The 24,504-nt window shown below is 45.3% G+C and overlaps 1 protein-coding gene and 1 long non-coding RNA gene across 2 annotated transcripts; one reads left to right on the forward strand and one right to left on the reverse strand.

Annotated features, from left to right (window-relative positions):
* Positions 1-102: 102 nt before the first annotated feature.
* LOC142924241 (uncharacterized) lies at positions 103-8,109 on the reverse strand. The gene is made up of 2 exons (XR_012941437.1): positions 5,813-8,109; positions 103-5,186 (listed from the first exon to the last, which is right to left on the reverse strand). It is a non-coding gene; the product is annotated as an uncharacterized LOC142924241 (long non-coding RNA).
* CTH (cystathionine gamma-lyase) lies at positions 4,206-23,952 on the forward strand. The gene is made up of 12 exons (XM_032953132.2): positions 4,206-4,450; positions 16,757-16,838; positions 17,241-17,336; positions 18,792-18,901; positions 19,311-19,442; positions 20,296-20,353; positions 20,535-20,612; positions 21,058-21,210; positions 21,760-21,881; positions 22,301-22,353; positions 23,166-23,304; positions 23,753-23,952. The coding sequence occupies exons 1-12, from the start codon at positions 4,295-4,297 to the stop codon at positions 23,804-23,806; spliced, it is 1,233 nt and encodes a 410-aa protein (XP_032809023.2). The 5' UTR covers positions 4,206-4,294; the 3' UTR covers positions 23,807-23,952.
* The last annotated feature ends 552 nt before the right edge of the window (positions 23,953-24,504 follow it).

Genomic DNA, 24,504 nt, shown 5'->3' on the forward strand with positions numbered 1-24,504 from the left:
GTGTTGAGCGTCTCGTTAGTTGTGCGTGTTCATCACTGCCAACGGAGCATCCATACCTGTCAACCCCTTATCAGTGCTTATCTTATTAAAGGCCAATTCAAACCTTAGGGGCCGTCCATAAATGACGTCACGCACCTAGGGGGGGGGGTCAGACATTTGTGACGATGTGTGACGAGGGGGGGGGGGTGAGAAATGTGACGTCACATCAAATAGACAACACGTTCTACTTAATTAAATAGACTTTTTAATAAATGTTTTCTCCTACAACATCAGAGTGCAGCGGCACATTAAAAACGCACTACAATGACAATAGTTTAAAGCGATTTCAAGCATGTTTTATTTTGGGAAGGGGGGCAGAGCTTTGTGACGTCATATTTGAGGGGGGGGTCTGACTTTTTGTGACGCCGTGTGACGAAGGTGGGGGGGGGGGGGTAAAAAAATCGTCGAAAATCGCGTGACGTCATTTATGGACGGCCCCTTATTGGTCACCCTGTGCCCTTATTAATCTCAATGTTCATCCTACAAAGTCTCATCACAAGGGAGAAACACAAATAGACGAAAAAATGTTTACACGTATCGAAACGGCTGGACGCCGTATGGACCTGAAAACTCAATTTCCCCTGTACAAGAATACGGGTAAACTGTATGGGTTGAATAATAGGGGTTTTCCCCTTTTTTCTGGCAACAAAACTGAAACCTTTTTACAAGGATTCATGTCTGCATTAACCACAATACCTGCAGTCAAAATGCAAACAAAAAATATACTGTGATAATATAAGGCGTCATCTGGTCGAGCACCAATTGGGTCGAGGCTCAAAAGAAAGCCGTCCCTTGGTGTGGACCAATCAGCTTCAAGAACAATGCATATATTATCATAGTATGTTTTTGGTTTGCATTTTGACTGCAGGTATTGTGGTTAATGCAGACATGAATCATTGTAAAAAGGTTTCAGTTTTGTTGCCATAAAAAATGGGAAAACCCCTATTATTACATTTTGGTACTGGCAAAGGTCTAATGATGTATGGGTTGACATATTTCCGTACGTGTCAACCCATACATTCTGTAAAGTGAAACCACATCTGCCATGGGGGGAGGGAGTTTTGCAATTACTTTGGCCCGGAAAAATTCAGCGTAGGAAAAGCAGTCGCAGGCACGACTGTCCTTAAACCATCATCCCTAACTCCGAACTCTTTACCACCCAATCCGTAACCCCTGACTACACGAAAACTATAAAGAATCCACGTCCCACCCGATGAAGAGAAGCGATGTGGTGGCCGTCTGATGGCTCAACGTGAAAATCAGGTTTTCCGATTACCTCTTTGGAGCAAATGCTGACGTCGAGGTGTCGCTGGATTGTATCAGGTGTTGCGCCAAGGATTTTCAATCGCTCGAGGCTGTCCTTGTTTACGACTACTCTCGAGCAGTGGTTCTTAACCCTTTACTACAGCCTTGTATCCCTTTGGTTCTCCATCGTTAAAACATGAATAATGTGAACAAATATATAATGTGAACAAATACATAGGTTTGATGAAACAAAGTCGTTTTACTTACGGCTGTGAATCGGAACTCAACCGGTGGATGAACATCTTCATTCCTATGTCGTGGGACAAGTTTATGAATTATGGTAATCACTATATACATTCTTGGTTTTATCTGTAAAGTCACGTAGATATAAAATATGGTAATCGCTGTTGATTTCCCCACAAAGTGGTTACCCATTGTATTCAGCCAAGAGGTACGTATAGCGGCTGAGTCGTTATTGTTTGAATGGTTGTTATTAGGAATAGGTTTTACCCTTTTAACTGGCACAAAACTGACACCTTTATTCAAGGCATCATGTTTGCAATAACCACAACACAAGCAGTCAAAATGCAAACAAAAAAGACAACCCTGATAATATGCACTGTCCTTGAATTTGATTGGTCCACACCCGAGACAGCTTTTCTTAGAGCCTAGTCTCCATTGGTGTTGGACCAGAAGATGCCAAAAGGCGTCCAACTCAAAAACAGCGCACTATCAGAGTATTGAGGGCTCGGGGTGAGCATTTACATTATGAGACAAACAAAAAAGACAACTCTTTTTTTTGCATTTTGACTGCTTGTGTTGTGGTTATTGCAAACATGATGCCTTGAATGAAGGTGTCAGTTTTTGTGCCAGTTAAAAGGGTAAAACCTATTCCTATATCTTGTTTCTGGCAAAAGAGGTCTCAATGTAAATAATGGTTGTTATTGTTTGACTTGCATCACACTGGGATTTTTGCACACAGCGTTGTGTTACGGTGGGGTTTTTTTCTGGAAGATTTGCTGGTTTTTATCCCAGGATGTTTCTGTTGCGCGTCGTCGCTTTAAGATGTTTCTCTGTTCATATTTTGTTTGTTGCGGTTGCACCCGTCTCAAGAGCCGCATGGCTCACAGGGCTATACCTAATAAATGAAACTTGAGTCAACCCCCAACCAGGATTTGAACTCGGAGCCTCCAGAATTGCGAGCCGCGCTCACTACCGCTGAAACCACCTGACCGAGTATTGTGCTGATCGCACTCAAGTGTTAAATAGTTCATTTGGTCCTTGTACAATATTCCTTCAGAGACCTGTACTCGTTCGTTCTCTGCAATATTGATTTTTGTGTCATTGTTTTGTTGTCGCTGTTCTCACGCACCACTGATCTCACCTTGTGGAATAGCCGGGAAACTGGCTAAACGGAATAATAATCCGTGTAACAGTTCAAGTTTTCAGTCACCAAATGACGCAATGGCGGTATCATGTTTGACCAAAATACACACTCGTACGCCCAATGCGATTCTTGGCATTTTTGGAATTAAAAAATATAATATATTCTCCAAACGCATGAATTCACGCATGAGCACATTTGAAATCGTGAACCGATGCCTCCATCCATCCACATCGTTACATGCCTTATATAACACTTTGGGTTTAGTCCATGTGTGGGTACTCCCTGGCTAGCGCCCCTAGTGACGGAAGGTTTACAAAATATTGCGTCAGCAGAGTTTGGTGGCTGGGCGGGTGCCAGGTTGAAAGTCCGACCGCGTGTGTAAATTAGCAACGGTTCTCATTACTATTCCGGTAATGCTTCTTTTTTTAAACGGTCCTTCGTATTGAAAGCAGTGCCTAAATTATTGGAATTTGACCTACTGTTCTCTCGAGCAGAAAACAATTCGGACAACCGTGAACCAATGTCAAATTTGAGAGTCGCGTTAAAAGACCGGGTTAAATGATTACCAAAATGTACTTCCTATTCGAGACAAAATACAAAATGTGAAACTTTAGGTTAGTCCCATATCAGCCACTAGAACTGTTTTCAATGACATCCACTTTTTAGACAACAACATATGTTCGGCTGTCTGCAGTATAGATGCACATTATCCAGGGTGGTCTAAATGTCTTGTGACCCCCATTTAATTCTCTAAAAGTTAAATATTTTTAAAGTAAGGTTTATTTAAAACAGAAATGAATGTGCAAAGGAAAAGCATGTTAGGGGACAATGAATTGGAGGTCACGACATCTGGACCACCCTCTGGTATTTTAATCCCATCGGCTAACATTCTTTCATTTGGGTTTTAAGTTGACTTGTGTGAATAGAGAAATGTATATGTATTGCAAAAATGTCAAATTTCTTTCCAAGGGAGAGAATGGGTTTAGTACTCTTGGACTGAGTCACAAGACATAATGTTGGCTCAAAGTTGATCCAAAGTCAGAAGGATAGAGTTGTGTGTTAGGGGTTAGTTTATGGGTTAAGAGTTAACATTCTTTGGAGTTCAACTTAGAGTTAATATGGCAGTGTTCGGGTTAGTGCCAACATTATTGGTTATTTATGGTTAGCGTAAACATGATTGGTTAAAAAAAGCTTCGTGTTCATATTATTGGTGAGAGTTGGGGCGAGATTTATATTTATTCGGGTTTGCGTTAACGTTATGGGTTAGAGTGAACATAGGATCATCATTATTCGCTGGAGTAGTGATTTATGGTGTAGATTATCAAGGCTGGGGGTCACGGCCAGCATCTGGGTTGGACTTCGGGGTTGTGTTTGTGCTCAAATCTGCCAACTCATCACCAACTCTTGACCCTGCCTCACTGTGACCCTATCCCTCACGCCCCCCCCCGCCCTTTCCAGCGGCGTCACCCACCAAGTCCCGCCCCTAAGGGGGTGTGTCAGCCAATGGGCGCGCGTCTTGGTGTTTATAACCGCGGTCCTCTGTCTCATCCACCCCTTCCTCTTGTCGCCCTCTAGCTTAGTTCCTCGGCGCAGCTCTCTCTCTCTCTCTGCAGGCACGCGACGATGGCGGGAGAGCATCTCTTCCTGTCGCCCTTCCCACACTTCGCCACGGATGCGGTGCACGCGGGGCAAGAGCCCGAGCAATGGAACTCCATGGCCGTGGTTCCGCCCATCTCCATGGCAACTACGTTCAAGCAACGGGGGCCCGGGGAGCACGCGGTGAGGGGCGGGGCGCGCAGGGGTGAAGGGGCGGAGCGGCAATCGCTGGGGGGGGAGGGGCGTGCCTCCGGGGGACGCCCACATCCGGGCACTTGTGCATCTGTCTCATCATCAGGCACTTGTACATCTGTGTGATCATTGGACACTTGTTCATCTGTCTGATCATTGGGCACTTGTACACCTTAGTGATCATTGGGCACTTGTACACCTTAGTGATCATTGGGCACTTGTACATCTTAGTGATCATTGCGCACTTATACATCTGGGTGATCATTGGGCACTTGTACATCTGGGTGATCAGCGGGTACTCTGGCATCTGTTACTTAAATCATTAAATGGACACCAGGGGTACCCATGTTAGGAACTTTTAAACACGTAGTTACTTTCCTATGAATCCATGTGATGAGAAAAAAAACCCCATCCAAGCACTTTTATAAACATCTGATATTTAAGCTATGTTGGTGGATAGAGGGAAGTGCAGCAAAATCTGTAATACAGTACAGTGCTTTATATGCTCCCACTTTTGTATATATGTTGAAATTATTTTGCACCGTGCATTGCCAACCTTACTAATCGGAGGTGCGGGGGAAGGACAACAAACTCAGAATATTTATTTATACTGGAGGAATCCGATGATTTATAAAGCTCTTTTTCGCAGATGTCCAGTAGGGGCAGACATTAGTGTCACCAAATAACCCTCGTGTCCCACGTGGCGTGGAGAGGTCCTCACCGAGCACTGCAATGGCAAAAAGAGCTCCTCTGTATATATGTGCGGTACATTTAAGCATCTGGGTACTTGAGTATTCATCTGTGTTAGGCCAAAAGCGGCTTACCTCCAAAACGGGGGTGGGGGGTGAATTAGGGAATGTGATTGTGACTGGTGAAGTGTAAAAAAACAGCACTCGTATTGCCAATCATTACCCAACACAACACTTCGCAGGAGGTACAAATGTCATCCATCTGGTGAGCCCAGATGCCACCAAATGGATTTCCCAATTCAATATAGTACACAGTTCCTCGGTCAGTTGCTTTACAAATGCCATGCATCGTTACGTAACCATAATTTGTGGGAGCTTGTGCCAGGTGTGTATGCTTACTGTGTGTTGGATGTGATATATATTACACGAGCGACTGTCTCATCACCAAAAAAATCCCGGTAGCATTCGTTTCAGCAGCAAACTATGGAGTGGTTTTGACTTCTCCTTGAAGTCTCATCAGCAGGCCTCGACGTGATATGCCCCCCAGTAAGCGTGGATAATGAATTATTGGTTTAGTATTAAACTGCCAGTAAGTGTGAATACTGTATATTTCCCGGAGCAATTGGGAATAGTGTCTGGATGCGTTTACGATTTTGGAACTCACCTGGAAAAATGGTAATTGTTTTTTTTCATTGATTCTAAAATGCGATATCATGCGACGTGAGATCATTTCGTGAAATAACCTCCGGTGCTCTCCCCACCGAAAGCCGATGACTCATGTGACATCATCTTTCTAAGTACAAAGAAACAAATCTGAAAGAAAAAATGATCCGAAATTTTTAATCAAATTGTCATCCCTATCAAGGCCGTAGCCATGGAGTCAACATTGGGGGGGGGGACCAAATCTTCCAGGGCCCCCCCCCAGAAGAAAAAAAACGAAATTTGAAAACGAATTTCCTGCCTAAAATATGAAAAAATTCACTAACACATAGGATGGACTTTTTAGTTATTTTTTACAATGTCTAATAGTGTATTGTATTACATTGCTCTGTTTTTTAAAAAAAATCTTGTTTCATTGTATGTAATAGCAGAGATTAGGGATTAATAAAGTACAACCATAACCACAATCATATAAACAGAAATCTATTTTATAGCAATATATTGGGGAGGGGGGGGACATTTTGATCCCTATCGTGTAACATGTTTATTATTGGCTCAGACCTTAGTGGGGATAATGCCACGTGTTTGAATTCATGTCCCTCTGTTGGGGAAGAGAGAGCTGTGATGATGCAACACACGTATGTATACAGTACGTGATATAACGATCCACCAGTTCATTAGTCAACATCGAATCTTACACGAATAGTATGTTTGTGAGACTTGATTATTTACTATTTGTGCAAATGATATTCTAAAGGTTTGTTTAGCTTAAGAAGCCTGAAGAAACCTGTAAAAAGTAGAAAAACACAAGAAACAATACGAAAAAGACAGCTGCTTTAATGAATGACTCCTAATCATGACATTGCCTCGAATTGATGTGGGAGTCGACTCACACCGAATGGATTTGTAAAGGGTTTCATTTTAACTGCATCTCAAGTTTGTCTGCACTACTTCTCTCCAAACGAAAGATATACACACATCTACACACACATCTGCCATGTATACACTCTCCCACCGACACAGCCACCCATTCAAATAATCAACCACATAATCAGCCATTTACAACACAAGCTCACCTATTCAACCTTCCCGTCGACTCAATCATCCACGCACCCATGTACACATTTACACAAACACCCATTTAGCTACACACATCCACATGCGGTCGTCCACACACCCTCACTTATTCACCCATAGACACGCACACGAAACCACACACTCACGCGGACACCCACGCACTCATGTACCGTACATAGCCACACAATCCTCAATTCGCAGTACTCGCACGCAAGTCACCCATTCACTCACTCGTTCACCTTCACCAGGGATCGACAACCTGCGTCTCCAGAGCCCCATGCGTCTCTTTAAGGGTTGCTTCGTGACGTGTTTTATTATTATTATTAACGACCACCGTCTCGTATTTAGCACTTTCATTGCGGCTCTTCAAATATTGAGGGTTTTTTATTTTTTTACCGAATTTGGAAGAAAAAAAGGTCTCTTCTTGTTATTTTGGTTTGCTGACCCCTGACCTAAACCCACCCATACACTTATGCACACATCCTCCCACAAAATCGGCCATTCAAAGTGCACACACAAACACACACCCACACAGCCCTCCAACCACACAGCTGTTTAGTCTCATAAACACACTTACCTCGTCACCTACGCTCAACAACAAAAATCCCAACATACATATTAGATAAATAACAAAACAAATTCAACACGGTCGACAATAACACTGCCTCAAAAGTAAAACTATATATAATCGGCGACGTTTTGTTGAATATCCCCTTTTCATTGTAAATGAATAGGCCAGAGAGATATTTGAACAGGAAATAAACCATACATCATGCGGCCTAATTTTTTTAAATATCTATTTTTAAATCTTGATTAAAAGTTTTAAATTGATGTATGAATAGTTACCTATTGGTTAATGATGAGTAACGGGCAAACTGTTCAATAATGAGTCTGTTGGGGTAAAGTTGGTTACCAAGCATTGGTTAACAACTGGCACAAATAATGAGAGAATAGCGTGGTAAGCACAACGCCCAGCCGTCTTTGTTCTCCCAATGGTGATATTTACACACCACCAGGTACTCATTTAAGGCTGAGTCGACCTAGGAGAGGCCAAAGAATGTTCTCATTCCACTTACCATTGATGTTATCTGTGGCAGGGAATCTCAACTCTGCCCGCTGGGGTTCGTAGTGCAGTGCGATAACCAATGCGCCACTGATCCAATCTCTCCCCACACACGCAGATCTTGTGACTGGATGCCTCCCCCACACACAGGACTTTGTCACTGTGTAACTGTGGCCTCAGGAAAATGGTCCAGCCCCTGTCACGTGGGTCCCCGAGTTGTACTCCTGGTTTCGCAGCCAATCTCGGTCATTTTGCTCCATCAGCAATAGATAACGTTTGCTGTCGAGGGGGTTGGTAGTTCCCAAATGCTTAATCTGACCATGTTAATAAAATGCTCACAGTGACTGTGCTTTTTTTCTGTGTTTTATTCATGGACATTAACTATTAAAAGAACACAGTGGATACACTCAGCTGCTCCTGACGGGTTGTCTGACTTGACCGCCTGCATGTGAAATTGTAGTTTTTTTCTCTGCATCAACATCAGCCATACGAAAGAAGGAAGAATAATTTTACTGGTTCTGCTTCATTAGCAGAACTCGGAGAGGTCGGGCCACCCTTTATGCATGACACTATCCATATAAATAATCATAACAGTTGCAGTAAAGTGTGCATCAACTTGGGACTATTGATCCTTTTGGGTTTTTTAGTACACGTGTGTGTTTGTGTGCATTCGTTCATCTGTGTGCGTGTTTTTCTGCGTGAACATCTATTTGTACAGCCGGGTTTCCGAGTAACAATGTTCTTGGGAATCTTGAATCATATGCAAAATATTGTTATATCTTTATAGTTTCAGATACTTGGACTCTAACCATTGAAATGCAGTGTTTTCTAGCCTATTATTTATTTCATGGGCAGTTCCACGAATTAGACAATCTCGCAGCTTCAGAATCACCCTCATTATACATATTGAAAGCAATTCTGAAGGTAATTACCTATAGTTTTAGGAAATATCGTTGATACATATTGGATATATTAATAGTTTTAAAAACGTACGCGAATTTGAATGCACCATCACCATTCCAGTGTGGATCATGAAACGGTCAGTTTGGGTAATTCTGACACTGCGCCATTAGATGAGTATTTCTCCCTTCGTCAAAAAAGGAAGACAAATTATTTCTCTCATTTCTCTCTGAATCACAGTCCTAATTTGTCAACACGCTACGCCACTTCGTGATTATACCGATGATTACTCACATCTCTTTCAAAGTGTTCCAAATTTGTGTCCAAATTCATGGAACTGCTCTTTCTCTGGGTTTTGGCCTTTTCTAAGTTATGCCAGTGCTAAGCGGACAGGCGTACGGAGCGAGTTTTTCTTTATAAAATTATATGTGGGTGTTTCCACTATAATTGGTGTGTTTTGTGTGGTTATGAATAGGTAATTATTTCCTGCAATTATGCAAGGTGGACAAGTACATCTTGTGAAATTGGGTGTTTGCATTATTATTCTATTTTGAGTTTGTGTAATTAAGTTATGAATGTGTTCTTGTGCATACGTGCCGCATATGCGGCGTCTTTTATATGTTTTTACTTTATTATGTGTACAATTATAGTGTATTATCGTATTTCATGAGTGCTCATGTGTATGGGGAATGCTGAAGAAGTGGTTTGAGCACTGTGTTACGAACCTGCTTACTCGAGCTTTATTTCTAGCCAGGGCGAACATCAGTGGAGTGGCATCAGCAATTGTCCTGGGTGCCTTCTTCACAAATCCACACTGACCAGCATTGTGAAGTATGGTTAAACAACCACTGTGACGAACATGGTGTGGGGGAGACTTTCACCCAGCAGGGGATTGATAAAGGGCTGTGAAAATGTATACATGCGAATGCAAGGCAGTGATTACAGCAGTAGTGTGTATATGTACTGCATATGTATGTATGTATGAGTAATATGCGTGCCACAGTGCCATCCATGTCCTTAGCCTGGCAGTATGACTGGCGTCTAGCTCCTGCACACAAGCTAATTTAATCGCTCCATCTACACGTTGAACGTGTTATCCGGCAAGTTCCATCGTTGCCTGCCATTCCATAATTAGCCTCTACCACCGGCCATCATCCTTTTAGCAGTATCCTGGCCAGCTCTCGTAGTTAAGTGAGTAGTATAAAAATAGGTTTTACCCTTTCTGGCAATGAATAGGTAAAACTTATTCTTATACTTTGATACTGGCAAGAAAGGTGCCATGCACAATTATGCCATGCATAATTGAGTAGTGTTTGCATATGTGTGTATATATATACGAAAGCAGGGCTGCGAGTACAGCAGGAGTGGGTTGTGTTTACAATCCGTGGATGTATTATGTACGTACATGATACGTACGTGTGTGTGCGTCACAATGCCATCTATGTCTCAAGCTTGGCAGTGAAATTTGGCACCCCACAGCCACTCACAGAGCTGAGCCAATGCATACAGCTGTCACAACTCGTATACACACAGTTCTGAACTACAGGCAACCGTTTAGCCCCTCGCCTTTCAGAGGTGCTCAGCACTGAATGCTTCCACTGTGGACTAAGGACCACAAGGTCCCTGTAATGCCCTGTCCTTTGCCAGTTTATTTTGGCAATTAATTATGTATGCCCATTTAAAATTGTTTACAGGCTATAATCAAAGTTACAGGCTACAGTCTTCTGCTGGTTGAAGTCCTCCCCATACCGTGTCATCGTGGGGGTTGGTTGACCATACTTCACCACGCTGATCAGCGAAGGGGTGGGGGGCCAGGGCAGTTCAGAAATTGCTCGCCACTCATCTTAGCCATTGCAACTCAGGCCGCCAAGTTCAAGCTGCAGTGCGCTAACCACTGCACTACCCCTCCACTCAACATATACCAATATATACCCTACGTGTCCCACTGCCTATGACTAAATCACCCAAAGCAACATGTTATATGATACCGCATATAAGAACAGCACAGGGAAATGCAGAAACGTCCATTGTTGCGCTATACTTGTATGCTCCTATTTCTATGATGTCCATCTTCACCAACCCACACTGACCAGCATAAGGTATGGCCAAATAATCCCCACGACCCACGTGGAATGGAGAGGCCCTCATCCAGCAGTACATTCAAAATAGAGATGTACTGTACATATACACACGAATGCACAACGCAAGCCCAGTCAGTGATAGGGAGGGCATCGGCTTGTATAGATCCAGCATATGACACCACAAACTCAAAATGCTGCATCTGTCTCTGTTCGTCTTAATGGTGCTAAACAACGACAAAGGATGTCAAAGCCTGCTCAAGAGTAGCAGCAGGAAAATGCTTCTCTCTGTCATGACACTATCACCTCTGTCCATGGTGCTGAACCCGCAGCCGTCTCACTCTGGCCTGGCTCTGCCTTTATATCGGTGACTCGTCCAACCAGGAAGTCGCCCAATCAGGATAGGTCTCCAATCATCCAAGTGTGCTCACTCAACTAATGGCTCAACATCCAATGGCGTGGCAATGGGTTTATTTTGTTGGCACCAGTTGAGTGCCCAAACAAAGATGCCATTGTTCAGTCCATTGTTTGCTCATAATGAACGTTAAGCTCCCTGATCCCCTTGCTAGAGAGAGTTGCCTTCCCTCCTGCTGCACACTATAGTCCAAAGCCCCGATGACCAGGCATACCATCCCACATTGTGTACAGATGGTTTCCCCCCCACCCCCCCAGTGTGTGTGCATTTTATCACCAATCATAATATGTCCACTGGTGGCTGAAGACCTCCCAAAGTCATCATCATTAAATATTGACTTAAAGCTTTCGTGACTGCAGGAATTCATAGTCTTTGGGTCTTTCGGTAAAGTCACGTAGATAGGTTCAAAGAAAATAACAAAAAAACGACGACGTTTCAATCGCAACGCAAGCGATCGTCATCAGGAAAAGGGGGGTTAGCTTATAAAGACAACTGCTTATAAAGGATTGAAATGGACGTAGCCCAAATGTCAGCAGCCAATGCCAATGAAAGTGATGGGCAGCGACCGCGGCGGTGGTGGGCTTTCCACCAATCAAAGGGCTGCCAGGTAAAAAATATTTTTTCACCTGATGACGATTGCTTGTGTTGCGATCCAAACGTCGTGATATTTTTTATTTTTTCTATGCACGTAGCTTTACCGAAAGACCCAAAGAATATAAAAATTAGCATGTCAATGCAAGATTGCCGAGCATCCTCCACGGCGAGCGTGCCAAGGTGGCTATGTTATTGTGAGAGATTAGCATGTTAATGGAAGATCGTGAAGCAGCAGCTTCGAGGATAGCTGTGTTAGTGAGAAATTTTATCTGTTAATGTAAAAAATCAGAGCCGAAAATAACAACTAACATCAGAAGGTGGTAGGATGGGAACATCACAGCCAGTTATGACTTAAACTGGGTAATACCGTCCTTCCAATGATTGCTCAGTTTATACCCACCTCGGTTGAAATTGTGTCTGTGTCTATATATATGGATGGCTTCATGAACGAATCTTTGTTGATAGCCAGTGGGTTTGCAAAGTATCATCGTCTTTGAGAAATAAATTTTGTGTGAGCCCACCGCATTAAAACAATAAGCAGCCACGGCCGAGGTATTGGTCCTACCGTGTTTCAGATCTGCCTTATGTTCACGAACACAGTCCGAGACGTCATCATTGTCATTGACAATGAGAATGATGACATGTCATCATTGTCATCTCACAGTCTTGCAATGCTCATGCACACAAGCGAATTTCATGATTCTACCTCCGGGTGTGTTTCAACCTTTGAGTGGCAAAGCCATCATTAGTCTCAACCAACGGCCATAATTTCTTCCAAGTCAGGTATCCTGGCCAAGCTCACTTAACTTTTCCCAATGGTCAGTAGTGTTTGCATCATTTGTATATGTGCGAGTACACGTTTCACGTTATTTTGATTAACCAGGTGAGAATTAAAGAGGCCACGATGGTTTCATTTGCAAGAGTGACTTGGGTATTTAGTTTGCCAGTAGGAGATGATATGATTGCTATGTATAATCTCAATTTAGTAATTTGTGAGTAATTTTCGAATTTGGACCCTGACGCTAGCAGACAATTACCTACTCTTGCGAATGACGTCCACTGATAACCTCTGCAACAAGCAGTGAACACGCTATCACTAGGCCACGTTACCGCCCATACAGCAGCAGTGTTGGCGTGCAGTGGCGGGCCGTGTATTTTACACCTAGGTCTTCAGTGCTATCCTCCCGCAATTAAACTGCCTTCGAATAACCTCACCATGACATTAGGGCTATAGGCTGTTGTTATTCGACATAACCACCCCATATTCACAGTGACAGTAACCTTTATCGAGTGGAATAAAGTGATTTAACACGAGGCTCAACACCTATGAGAGTTAAAATACACTAATTGCAGAGACATGAATACATGGTGACTGAAACCATCAAGGATGTACCATTATTATGCAGTATTCTGCATCACAAATAGACATCGCATAGCCCAAATCAATGTCATTACCAAAGAAACAAGAACAAACTCACAACAACCAGTCACATTTACTCATACGACCACCAAGCTATCAAAAATGCCGTGAACACAAATAACACAATCAGGGTTCCCCACAGATTCCAGCCAAGCTGCTCGGCCTAAACGCACATGCCACCACGCACACTGAAAGGCACAGCCAGGCCACTGAATCTGAAATCATTCACACCAGCAGCAACGATCTAAAGCAAGCAATAATCAGGGGCGGAGCCAGGGGGGGTGACAGGGGTGAAATTCTGCGTATAAGTGTACGATACTCGGTCTGATGGACTCCGTGCAACTGCATTGTCAGAGTGTCGCCAACCGATGGCGTCTAGTTCAACAGCCTGACTCTAATCATTCTTGAAATTAAAATTTGTTGAATGTCACCCCGGCCTGAAATCCTGGCTCCGCCCCTGGCAATAATAAATAGCTAGTAACAGGCCCGGCGCCAGGATGAAGTCTGTCTATCGATCTCCTCCGCTCCGTTTCAGTACTATGGACAGCGCAGCGCGAATGTCCCCCTGCGCTTGACCTCTCCATGTGCTTGGCGCACCTGTTTCACGCACAGTAGATTAATAAATCTCACCAAATTGCCCTCTCTCCCTCTCAATGGTGTCACAAAACTCGTCCATTCTTGCCAGACAGAATTGTACATCGAGTGCTTTCTGCAGTATTCCATAAAGCACATCCGAATACTCAAAAATCACATGAAAAGTGGAAAGCAAAAAACAAAGCTCAAATTCATCCAGATGTGCATTGTATCCGTCAGCACAGCGCACGGAATCCTCGTCGTACTCATCATGGTGTTCTAATGTGCTCAAATAGCTCCTTTAGGGCACCTCTCTTCTCAAAGACTGTGCTGATCAATCTAGAAGTATATTGCCACCTTGTTGGTGCCACACGAGGAAGACGCCGCTGGCAGATATTGTCCAGCAGCTGCGTGCGCTTAAGGCAGGGGTGGGAAACGTCTGGCCCGCGCGGGCCGTATGAGGCCCGCAAAATCATTTGGTCTATTCCAGCCATCACATTAGGGGTGAATTAATTAATGGCCCGTGAATGATGTTATAAATATCCAAATGGCCCTTGGCAGAAAAAAGATTCCCCAACCCTGGCTTAGGGGATCTGGAAAAAACGCAGCTAGGTCATTGAGTTGCGCAAAAAGATCCTACATTCTCTAAGCTTCGATGCCCCTTGAGTCAGTACTGAATTAAGTCGATGTGTTTAGCAATATATAAATAAAGCCATAGGAGCCCTCACTTTAACTTTAGCTTGCACCCCATTTAGTCCAGATGCCACGACGGCAGCGCCATCAAAGCACTGTGCCACAACTTTATCCAGGCATTCGTGTTCCTCCAGGAATCGGATAATGAGAGCAGCAATGTCATCAGCCCGCTTGCCACTCGTAACATCGTCACATCTGACGAAGCGCTCCTCGACACCAGTGTCTGTTACATAACGGAGCACCAGTGCCAGCTGGGCTACGGTACTGACGTCTGTAGTTTCGTCCACAATAACTGCGACAAAAGGTGCGTTATTGATCTTCCTTTTATCTCTTCTCCCATCACTTCAACAGTAGCACTAATCAGGTCGTTTTGTATTTTGCCTGAAGTCCCAGTAAACACTTTGTTAGTGGAAAGGTGGTAATGTAAGTCTTTGTCGTGCTCGGCCAGAAAGGAAATAAGCTTGACATAGTTACCCCTATTTGTGGACTCCTTGCTTTCATCGTGTCCCCTAAATGAGAGCTCTTGTTTACCCAGAAAGATGACAAAATCGATCAGTCTTTTCAGTATTTCCATATTTTTCTTGACTTTTTCGTTGTGGAGCTCCGGATCCCTTCGCATTTTGTTCGTTGAGTTGTAGATCCACTTGGGTGTCTCCGAACGTTTTCAATAGCACCGTTGCTTGCAAGTGTCCTGCCGTGCTTTGGTGTCTCGTTGCTGCCTTGGTTAGGCAATTCAGTTTGCAAACCCAGCGTGGCTCCAAACACCATATCAATCGGTTGCAAATAACAGGCATTCCCAGCAATACAATTTGCAATATTCCTTAGACGCTGTAAGCCAGGTGTAGCTTTCGTAGTTGCTCGATTGAAAGTGCCACACAAATCCGTTCCCTGGCTGGGGCAGGGCTGCTAGCTGCGGGGTTGGTCGACCCTTCCTCACAATTTCCAGCTTTTCTTGAAAGGTCCTTCTCGAAAAAGACTTTGCCAGTGAATCCGCCACCAAATCTATTTCTTCTCCTCCTTCGGCCATTGTGCGTTAAAAAAACAACAGGGCTAAGTAAAATTGTTAACAAAATTATCTAAAGCACTACATCTTAAAATCTAAACGCCAGGAAAGAAAGTTTAAATAAATCTTAGATGATACTACATTAGGTGCTAGCTAGTTTTACTTCGGTTAGTTAACTGGCCCTCTGATCATGCCATACTAAAAATGCTACCGTAGGTGGCTAGGCCAGCTAGAAGGCTCCGGCGTGTCAAAGAATACACCCAACATTGCAAACTCGAAATCTGATTGGTTAAAGAATGACAATCAACAACATCGTCCCCATTTGCTTCAACAGCAGAGGGGATTCACTCGAAATTCTGAAGGCCTCAGGGTAGATTGGATAAAATCTCTAATTTATGAGCTGCACTGGAAGCAGCACAACTGAGGAAGAGAGTAGCAATGCAATTACGTTAATAGACTGATGGGAACGAACTTTGTAAAATACATATAGCATTCATGAAAATATATATTAAATTATAAAAATATAATTTTCTGATTCTGACAATCTCTAGGCCAGCAGAGAATGCCTTGTTGGCTCTGACGGCCCGCCTTTGTAATAATAATGGTGTGTATATGTGTGTGTGGGGAGCAGTAGTGTAGTGGTTAGCACGCTGCACTGGCGACCCAATTTCGATTGCTTACAGACAACACCAGTGACGATTATCTGAACCGGTCCTGAGCCTCCCCTAGGTCGACTCAGCCTCACATGAGTACCTTCAGTGGTGTGGAAACATTGCCATTGGGCAGACAAAGGCCGTCGGGCATGGTACTGGCCACACACCCCATCGTGTACCATACCGGCCTTCATAGGTGCTCAAAACAGCACTTGCCAAAAAGTCAATTCAGGCTATAAGGGGATCTTTGTCTTTTTGGGTGGATTCGTGGCGCAATGGTTCATACACTGCGCTAGATCGACTCGGGGTTAATTGAGTGGCGAGTGTGTCGTCCTGGCATCACCACCCCCTCGTGCATCACTTAAGCCTTATGAGGTACTCACTAACGGAACTTGCCCCAACAATCTGTTAGGCTGCACGGGACATCCTTACATATGTATATAAACATTGTCTATGTGTGTGTACGTGTGTGTTTTCAGGGGTTTGAGTACAGCAGGAGTGGGAATCCCACCAGGAACTGCCTGGAGAAGGCCGTGGCTACCCTGGATGGCGCCAAATATGGCAAGAACCTCAATAAATATTCATAGTCATTAATATGATTAGCTCATGTAAATTCGATGCATGATTAATATGTCCAGTGTCCCAGATTCGATTGGTGTTCACGGCCAACACCAGTGACAATTATCTGAATTGGCCCTGGGCCTGCCCTAGGTCGACTCAGTCTCAAATGAGTACCTGGTTACGGTGTGTAAACGGTGTGTAAACATCGCCAAAGGCAGTCGGGTGTTGTGCTGGTCACCCACCCCCTCGTGTACCGTATTGGCCTTCATAGTTGCTCGCTAACAGCACTTTCTACAAATGTCTGTTAAGGCTATAAGGGGGATCGTTGCCTTTGTATGTGCCTGTGAGTGTCCCTGTGTGTACATGCTTGCGTGTCTCTGTGTCTCCTTGTGTGCGTCTCAGCTATGGCGTTCTCATCGGGCCTCGCCGCCACCGTGACGATCACTCACCTCCTCAAGGCCGGCGATGGCGTCATCTGCATGGACGACGTTTACGGAGGTTAGGACCCTCGCCACACCTCGCCAAAGCCTCTTGATCGCTAACACCGACTCGTCACGATCATCACCTCCTCCTCATAACCATCACTTCCTCATCATCATTACCATCTCATCATCCACCACCTTGATAACCCATCATCTCCACCTGACCATAACCGTAATCTCATATTTTTCATATCTTATCCTCCTCACTACCACTTCCCCATTTCCATCACCTCACCCCTCCCCATCATCTCCTTACCCATCATCTCCTTACCCATCATCTCCTTACCCATCATCTCCTTACCCATCATCTCCTTATCCATCATAATCACCACCTCTCCACTTCCTCCTCATCAGCGCCTCGTATTTAAAATGGCTCCACGTAAGCACAGGGTTCTCATTGCAGCTGGACCGATTTCTTCACTCACCTGTACACACGGGGCTGTGGTCTCACCTGTGTTGTGTGAGTGTGTGAGTGAGTATATATCTATGCACGTGTGTGTGTTTACAATGTTGTCTGTATTGTTCTTGGCCCCTCGTATGCTGTGCCGGCCTTCATAGGTGCTTGCTAACAGCACTTGCCCCAACAGTATGCTTAGGCTATAAGAGGATATTTGTCTTTGTATGGGTCTGTATTTTGCATATCATTATGTGTGTAATGTATCTGTATGGGTGTGTGCAGGTTTGTATCTAGTGTAGCGGTTAGCGCGCCTCACTATGAACCTAGCGACCCATGTTCGATTTCCGCTCACGGCCAACACCATTAACGACTATCTGAACCGATCCTTGGCCTTCCCTAGGTCGACTCGGCCTCAAATGAGTACCTGGTGCGGTATGTAAACATAGCCACTAGGGAAACAAAGGTGGCTGAGCATAGTGTTGGTCACCGCCTAATGTGCTGTGATGGCCTTCATAGGTGATCGCTAACAGCACTTTCCCCAACAGTCTGTTCAGGCTATATGGGGTATTTTTCTCTTCTTGGTTCTTTCGGTAAAGTCACGTAGAAGGGAAATAATAAAATAACAAAAAATAAAATAAAAAATTATGCTACAAACCCCACCACGGTCAACTATAGTGGCAAATATCTGAACCAGTCCTGGGCCTCAGGTAGGTTAACTCAACCTTAAAATTAGTACTGTACTTGGTGCCTTGTGTAAACATCAGCACTGGGGAGACAAAGCCGGCTGGGTGTTGTGCCGACGATACCCTCCCTCGTGTGCTGTGCGGACCTTCATAGGTGATCGCGAAGAGAACTTGCCCAAGTAATCTGCTCAAGGATATTTATGTGGATCTTTATCTTTGTTTTGTCTTTGTTTTATACTGTATGTGTCTGTGTGTGCAAGTGTATACTTGTGTGTCTATGTATGTGTCTGTATCTTTGTGTTTGCGTATGCAAGTGTGTATGTGTGTGCGTCTGTGTTTTGTCTTTTGTGTGTTGTTGTGTCTATGTATCTGTGTGTATTGTGCGGTACAGGTACGAACAGGTATTACAGGCAAGTTGCCGCTAACCTGGGCATCCAAGTGTCTTTTGTCGACTGCTCTGACCTCGCGGCTTTGGAGGCGGCTATCAAACCCAATACACGGGTATGTGAGCGCACGCAGTGTAGAGGTGTAAGAGCCAGTGTGTGTGATCAGGTGTGCGAGTGAGCAGGTGTATGTGTAACCCCATTAACCCCTTACTCAATGTGCTGTGTGTGTATTGGTAGGGAGCAGTAGCGTATTGGTTAGCGCACTGCTCTACGAACCTGACGACCCTAGTTCGATTCCCGCTGGCAGCTAACATTGGTCATGAATCGTTGAACCAGTCCTGGGCTAAATGAGTACCTGGTGCGATGTGTAGAAATCAGCATTGGGGCGACAAAGGCATTCGGGCGTGGTGCTGACCATTTTAGCCCCTCGTATGCCTTGCCGGCTTTCATAGGTGCTCGCTAACAGCAGCTGCCCACCTCGAGTCTGTTAAGACTAATGGGACGATCTTTGTCTTTGTGTGTAGATGGTATGGGTGGAGAGCCCCACCAACCCCTTGCTCAAGGTGCTCGACATCCGTGCCTGCGCTGATGTCGTCCATGCCAAGGGTGACATCCTCCTCGTCGTTGACAACACCTTCATGTCGGCCTACTTCCAGGTGAGTGTGTGTCCCCATGTCGCTATGTCTCCCCAGTGTCTGTGTCCCTTTGTTCCCATGTCCCCCAGTATCCCCCAGTGTCCCCAGTGTCCATGTTCTTACATTTCCCCTCTGTCCCCGTGTCTGTCTCTCTGTGTCTGCCCAGCGTCTGCGTCCTTAAGTCCCCTCTGGCTTGTTCTGGTGTGCCCCCATGTTGTGTCTGTGTCTCTGACTGTCTGTGTCTCCCCAGTGTTTTGTCTCCTTGTCTCTTTTGTGTTCCCATCTCCCTGTGGCTCTCTCCCCACACGTCAGGGTGGTGTGTGCTTACGTCTCATCACAGAGTTCCTACATCTACGTGTTTTTATATTTCTCTCTGTGTCCTCAAGTCTGTGTGTCTCCTTCTTGGTCCGTATCATTGTGCCTCCATGTCCCTGTGTCTCGGATTGGCGCTCTGGGCTCCGTGCCTCTATGTCTGTCTGTCCTCAAGTCTTTGTCTTTGCCGCAAGTGGCCCGTATGTCCCGTGCCTTCGTGTGTCCACGCTTATTTATGATTATATATTTGTCTTTGCCTGGGACTTTGTGTATGTGTCTGTGTCCCCATGTCTCTGTATCTCTTCTCTCCATGTCTCCTTGGCTCATTGTAGCACTCATTGTCTCCATGTCTGTGTGGCCAAAGTGAATTGCATCTCTATTCATGTGACCTTTTGTCACCGTCACCTAAATTATTCGCATACCGGTGCCTGTACATTGTCTTTTCTGTGCGTGTTTGTGTTGATGTGTGACGTATTCCTGCGTCTACTTGCCACTGTCCCTTTGTCCACATGTGTCTTCCTGTGTCCCAGCGACGTGTCCCCGTGTCTCTGTGTGTCTGCAGCGCCCCCTGTCCCTGGGTGCTGACCTCTGTATGTACTCCGCCACCAAGTACATGAACGGTGAGAAATGCATGCAGCAGCACATCCCACAAAGCCATGCCACTTGCACTCTCTTGCATTGGCGCACGGTGATGGTGGTCATGGTGACGTCACACTGACGTGGCGAAGTTGTTGATGTGACGGTCATGCGGTGATGTTGATGGCGTCTGACTTTGATGTCGCCGGTGTTGATGTGGTTCAGGTCACAGTGATGTGGTGATGGGCCTCGTCTCTCTCAATAGAGACGATGTGTTTGAGAAACTCAAGTTTCTGCAGAATGGTACGTGAGCAGCACCTCGTGTCCCTGCCTCCATGTCTTTCTGTCTCCTTGTGGCTCTGTCCACGTCTCTCTGTCTTTCTCTCCCCATGTCTCCACCCGTAGAAGTAGTGTCCTTCCCCCTTGTCTGTGTGTTCCCATGTCCCTATGTCGTTATGCATTCTGTGTGTCTTCACAGCGTGTTTCCATGTATCCCCATATATTTTTGTTTGCTCCTCCCTTCATTTCCTTACGTCTCCACATCCCCATGTCTCCGAGTTTCCCTGTTCATATCCTAAGATGCGTCTCCAACCTCACCATGTGTCCTTGTGTGTGCGTTCCCTGTGCGTCTCACTATTTATATCCGCGTCCCTAAGAGTGTCTCCACGTCTTCATGTGTATCCCCGTTGTCTCACCAAGTATCTCCTGTGTCTCTCTGTGTGTCTGCTTGTCCCCCGTGCACATCTAGCTGTGGGTGCCGTGCCATCCCCGTTTGACTGCTTCCTCGTGTCTCGGGGGCTCAAGACGCTGCCCGTGCGCATGAAGCAGCATTTCCACTCGGCAAAGGCGGTCGCCACCTTCCTGGAGCAGGATCCCCGCGTCACCAGGGTCCTATACCCGGGTACGCGCACAATCACTAGGACAAAGACAAAGATCCCCCGTTTAGTTTTTAACAGGGGAAAGTGGTGTTAGCGAGCACCTATGAAGTCCGGAACGGTACACAAGAGGGTGGGTGGCCAGCACTACGCCCGACCGCCTTTGTCTTTCTCATGACGATGTTTACACACCGCACCAGTTATACTCATTTGAGGCTGCGTCGAACTAGGGGAGGCCCATGACCGGTTCAGATATTCGTCACTGGTGTTGACAGTGAGCGGGAATCGAACCCGAGTCACCAGGTTCGTAGCGCAGCGCGCTCACCGTTACACTACCGCTCCCCACACGGGGACACACACGGGGAGACGGGAGTTATTTACCCGGGTACACAAAAGTGCAGGGACACAGAGACGCAGGGAAATGCGCATGCAAGAATATGCACACACAGGCGAGCACATTGGTGACACGGATACCCATGGGGAGAAGGAGACACGAGGAGATTTGAAGGAGATGCGCCGATACGCCCTTAATTAATGGCTGCCGTCCCCGTGTCCGTTTGTCCTTGTGTCTCCAGGCCTCCCGTCTCACCCGCAGTACGAAGTGTCACTGAAACAGACGAGCGGTGCCTCGGGGATGGTGACGTTCTATATCCAAGGGGGCCTGAAGGAGTCGAGGACATTCCTGAGTAGCCTCAAGGTAAGAAACAGGAATTGGTGGAAGACACTGGGAAACACGCAGAGATGTGGGGAGAGGTGAAGAAGTTCAAAGAGTTCAAATAAGACACAGGTGGATTCTGGGGGAGGTGAAGAGAGACACAGGAGAGGTGAAATGTGACAGATGCATAACTGGTGACATGGGAAGGGATGGGAAGATATCACAAGGGGAGGCGGATATGGGGAGGCATAGGAAGGTGAAGGTGTATACGATGACATGGAGACATGTGGTGAACTGTGGAAACGATGGGACACGAAGACATGGGGAGGCACGGAGAGGTGAATGGAGATATGGGGCGACACAGGGAGGCATGGGGAGACTTTAGGACAGGACACATGATGAGTCTTTGGTTGCAGTGTGATGTAGCCATGTGCAAACCCGTGTGTTCCCGTGTATCCCAGGTATTCACTCTGGCTGAGAGTCTGGGTGGATACGAGAGCCTGGCAGAACACCCGTGAGTACAACAACCACAACAACAATCACATGTAACAACCACACCAATAACAACAACTCCCACATTTACCATAACCACCACGCAACCAAGTACTACAATCGTTATCAATCACAACCACAACACAAACACCAAAACTGCAACAACCAGCACAGCAGCCACAACGCCACTCAAGTTGACAACCATTACAATAACAACGCCCTTTATTTACCCAGGAAAATCTCGGCACTGAGTCTCAAGAATCTCTATGCATGAGGGTCCTAAACTGGGATGTTTTAGTCAATTCTGTTCACGAGAGTTTGGCTCGTGTCGGCCAAGCGTATGTGCGAGCAGGTAACACTCGAAGCTCCGCACAGATTGACTTAGGAATCTCCTGCTGTGCCTCTATCTGTGTGTTTAGTAGTTGTGGTGGTTCTTGTTTAGTGGTTGCGTGGTCGCTGTTGTGTGGTTGTTGCTGGTTTGGGGCTGTGATTGCTGTTAAGTTATGATTATGAGTATTTTTTTGTTAAGTTGCTTTTGTTGCGTGTTTTGTTGTTTAATTGTCTTTGGTCATGGTTGTTGTCGATTAGTTGCAGTTATTATTTAATTGTCTGTGGTTGTTTTTGTGGTTGTTCAGTTGTGTCCGATTGTTGTGCTGTTTTTATGGTAGTGATTGTGTATTTTTCTTTGGTTGTTGTTGTTTAGTTATTTAGTGATTGTATCGTTGTAATTCGTGCCCTTTGAGTTGTTGTTTTTTACTTCATGCTGCAGTTGTTGTTTAGTTATTTATAAGTCATGGATGTGGTTGTTGCTTAGTGGTTGTCATTGTTGTGCAGGGCCCTCATGACGCACGCGTCTGTCCCCGATGATGTGCGTGCAACTCTGGGAATCTCGGACACGCTGATCCGTCTATCCGTGGGGCTCGAAGAGACGGAAGACATCATTGCGGACATTGACATGGGACTGAGACTCGCGGTGAGACATAAGTACAACCGCCACTACACAGACAACTACTACTATTACAAGATACACACAATGCAACGACCACTATGCTATAAACACAACATCTAAATACTACAACCATGAAATACAAATATTACAACCAAATACAATCACCACCACCATCGTCACCTCTGTCACCGCCATCAGTGTGGTTGTTGATTTAAACGGCGGCGGTGGTTGATGAGATTGCTAGGATATTGATTGTTGGCACTGTGGTAATTATGTTGTTGTGGTTGTTGATCAAGTGTAATTTTATGTTATTATTTTGGTTGCTTTTTCTAGTTGATGACGTTTGTTGCTGTGCCTGTGGTTGTCGACGTGAATGCTGTTGTGGTTGCCGTGCTTTGCGGTTGTTGATGTGGTTGATTCGTAGCACTGGTAGGAGTGGCTGTTGTTGATGGGGCTGTTGTTGTGGTTGCAGTGTCCGGACATCCCCGTGCCACCGTACAGCACCAAGAAGACATCATCTCATTAACGTCGCCTCGTTAGAGTCTCAATACTTCGTTACAATGACCTCATTAACTTGACCTGTTAGGAACGCGTCCACTAAACTGTTGTGAGTTTGACTCGAGGCTGTGAATGTAACATACAAATAAACATGACAATGGCTTCTAAAGCAAAGACCGAGCACTTGTGCATGTGTGAACACACACGTGCATATGTAATGAGCCCAAAGACGAGGGAGAGCCGGTACTTGAGGCAACAGATTATTTAACAAATAACTCAACACACGCTATAATAATAGGTTTTTACCCTTTTATCTGGCAACAAAACTGATACCTTTTTACAAGGGATCATGCTTGCATTAACCACAACACTTGCGGTCAAAATGTAAACAAAAAGACAACACTGATAATGTATGCACTGTCCTTGAAATTGATTGGTCCACACCCAAGACAGCTTTTCTTAGAGCCCTGTCTCACATGGTGTTGGACCAGATGACGCCAAAAGGCGCACAACTCAAAGCTTACCCCGAGCTCTCAATACGCTGATGGTGCGTTGTCTTTGAGTTGTGCGCCTTTTGGCGTCATCTGGTCCAACACCATGTGAGACTGGGCTCTGAGAAAAGCTGTCTCGGGTGTGGACCAATCAATTTCAAGAACAGTGCATACATTATCAGTGTTGTCTTTTTGTTTGCATTTTGACCGCAAGTGGTGTGGTTAATGCAAGCAT

This window comes from Petromyzon marinus, chromosome 1 (assembly GCF_048934315.1).
Source record: "Petromyzon marinus isolate PM22_M1 ecotype Great Lakes invasive population chromosome 1, UKy_Petmar_22M1.pri1.0, whole genome shotgun sequence".
NCBI classification, from domain to species: domain Eukaryota; kingdom Metazoa; phylum Chordata; class Hyperoartia; order Petromyzontiformes; family Petromyzontidae; genus Petromyzon; species Petromyzon marinus.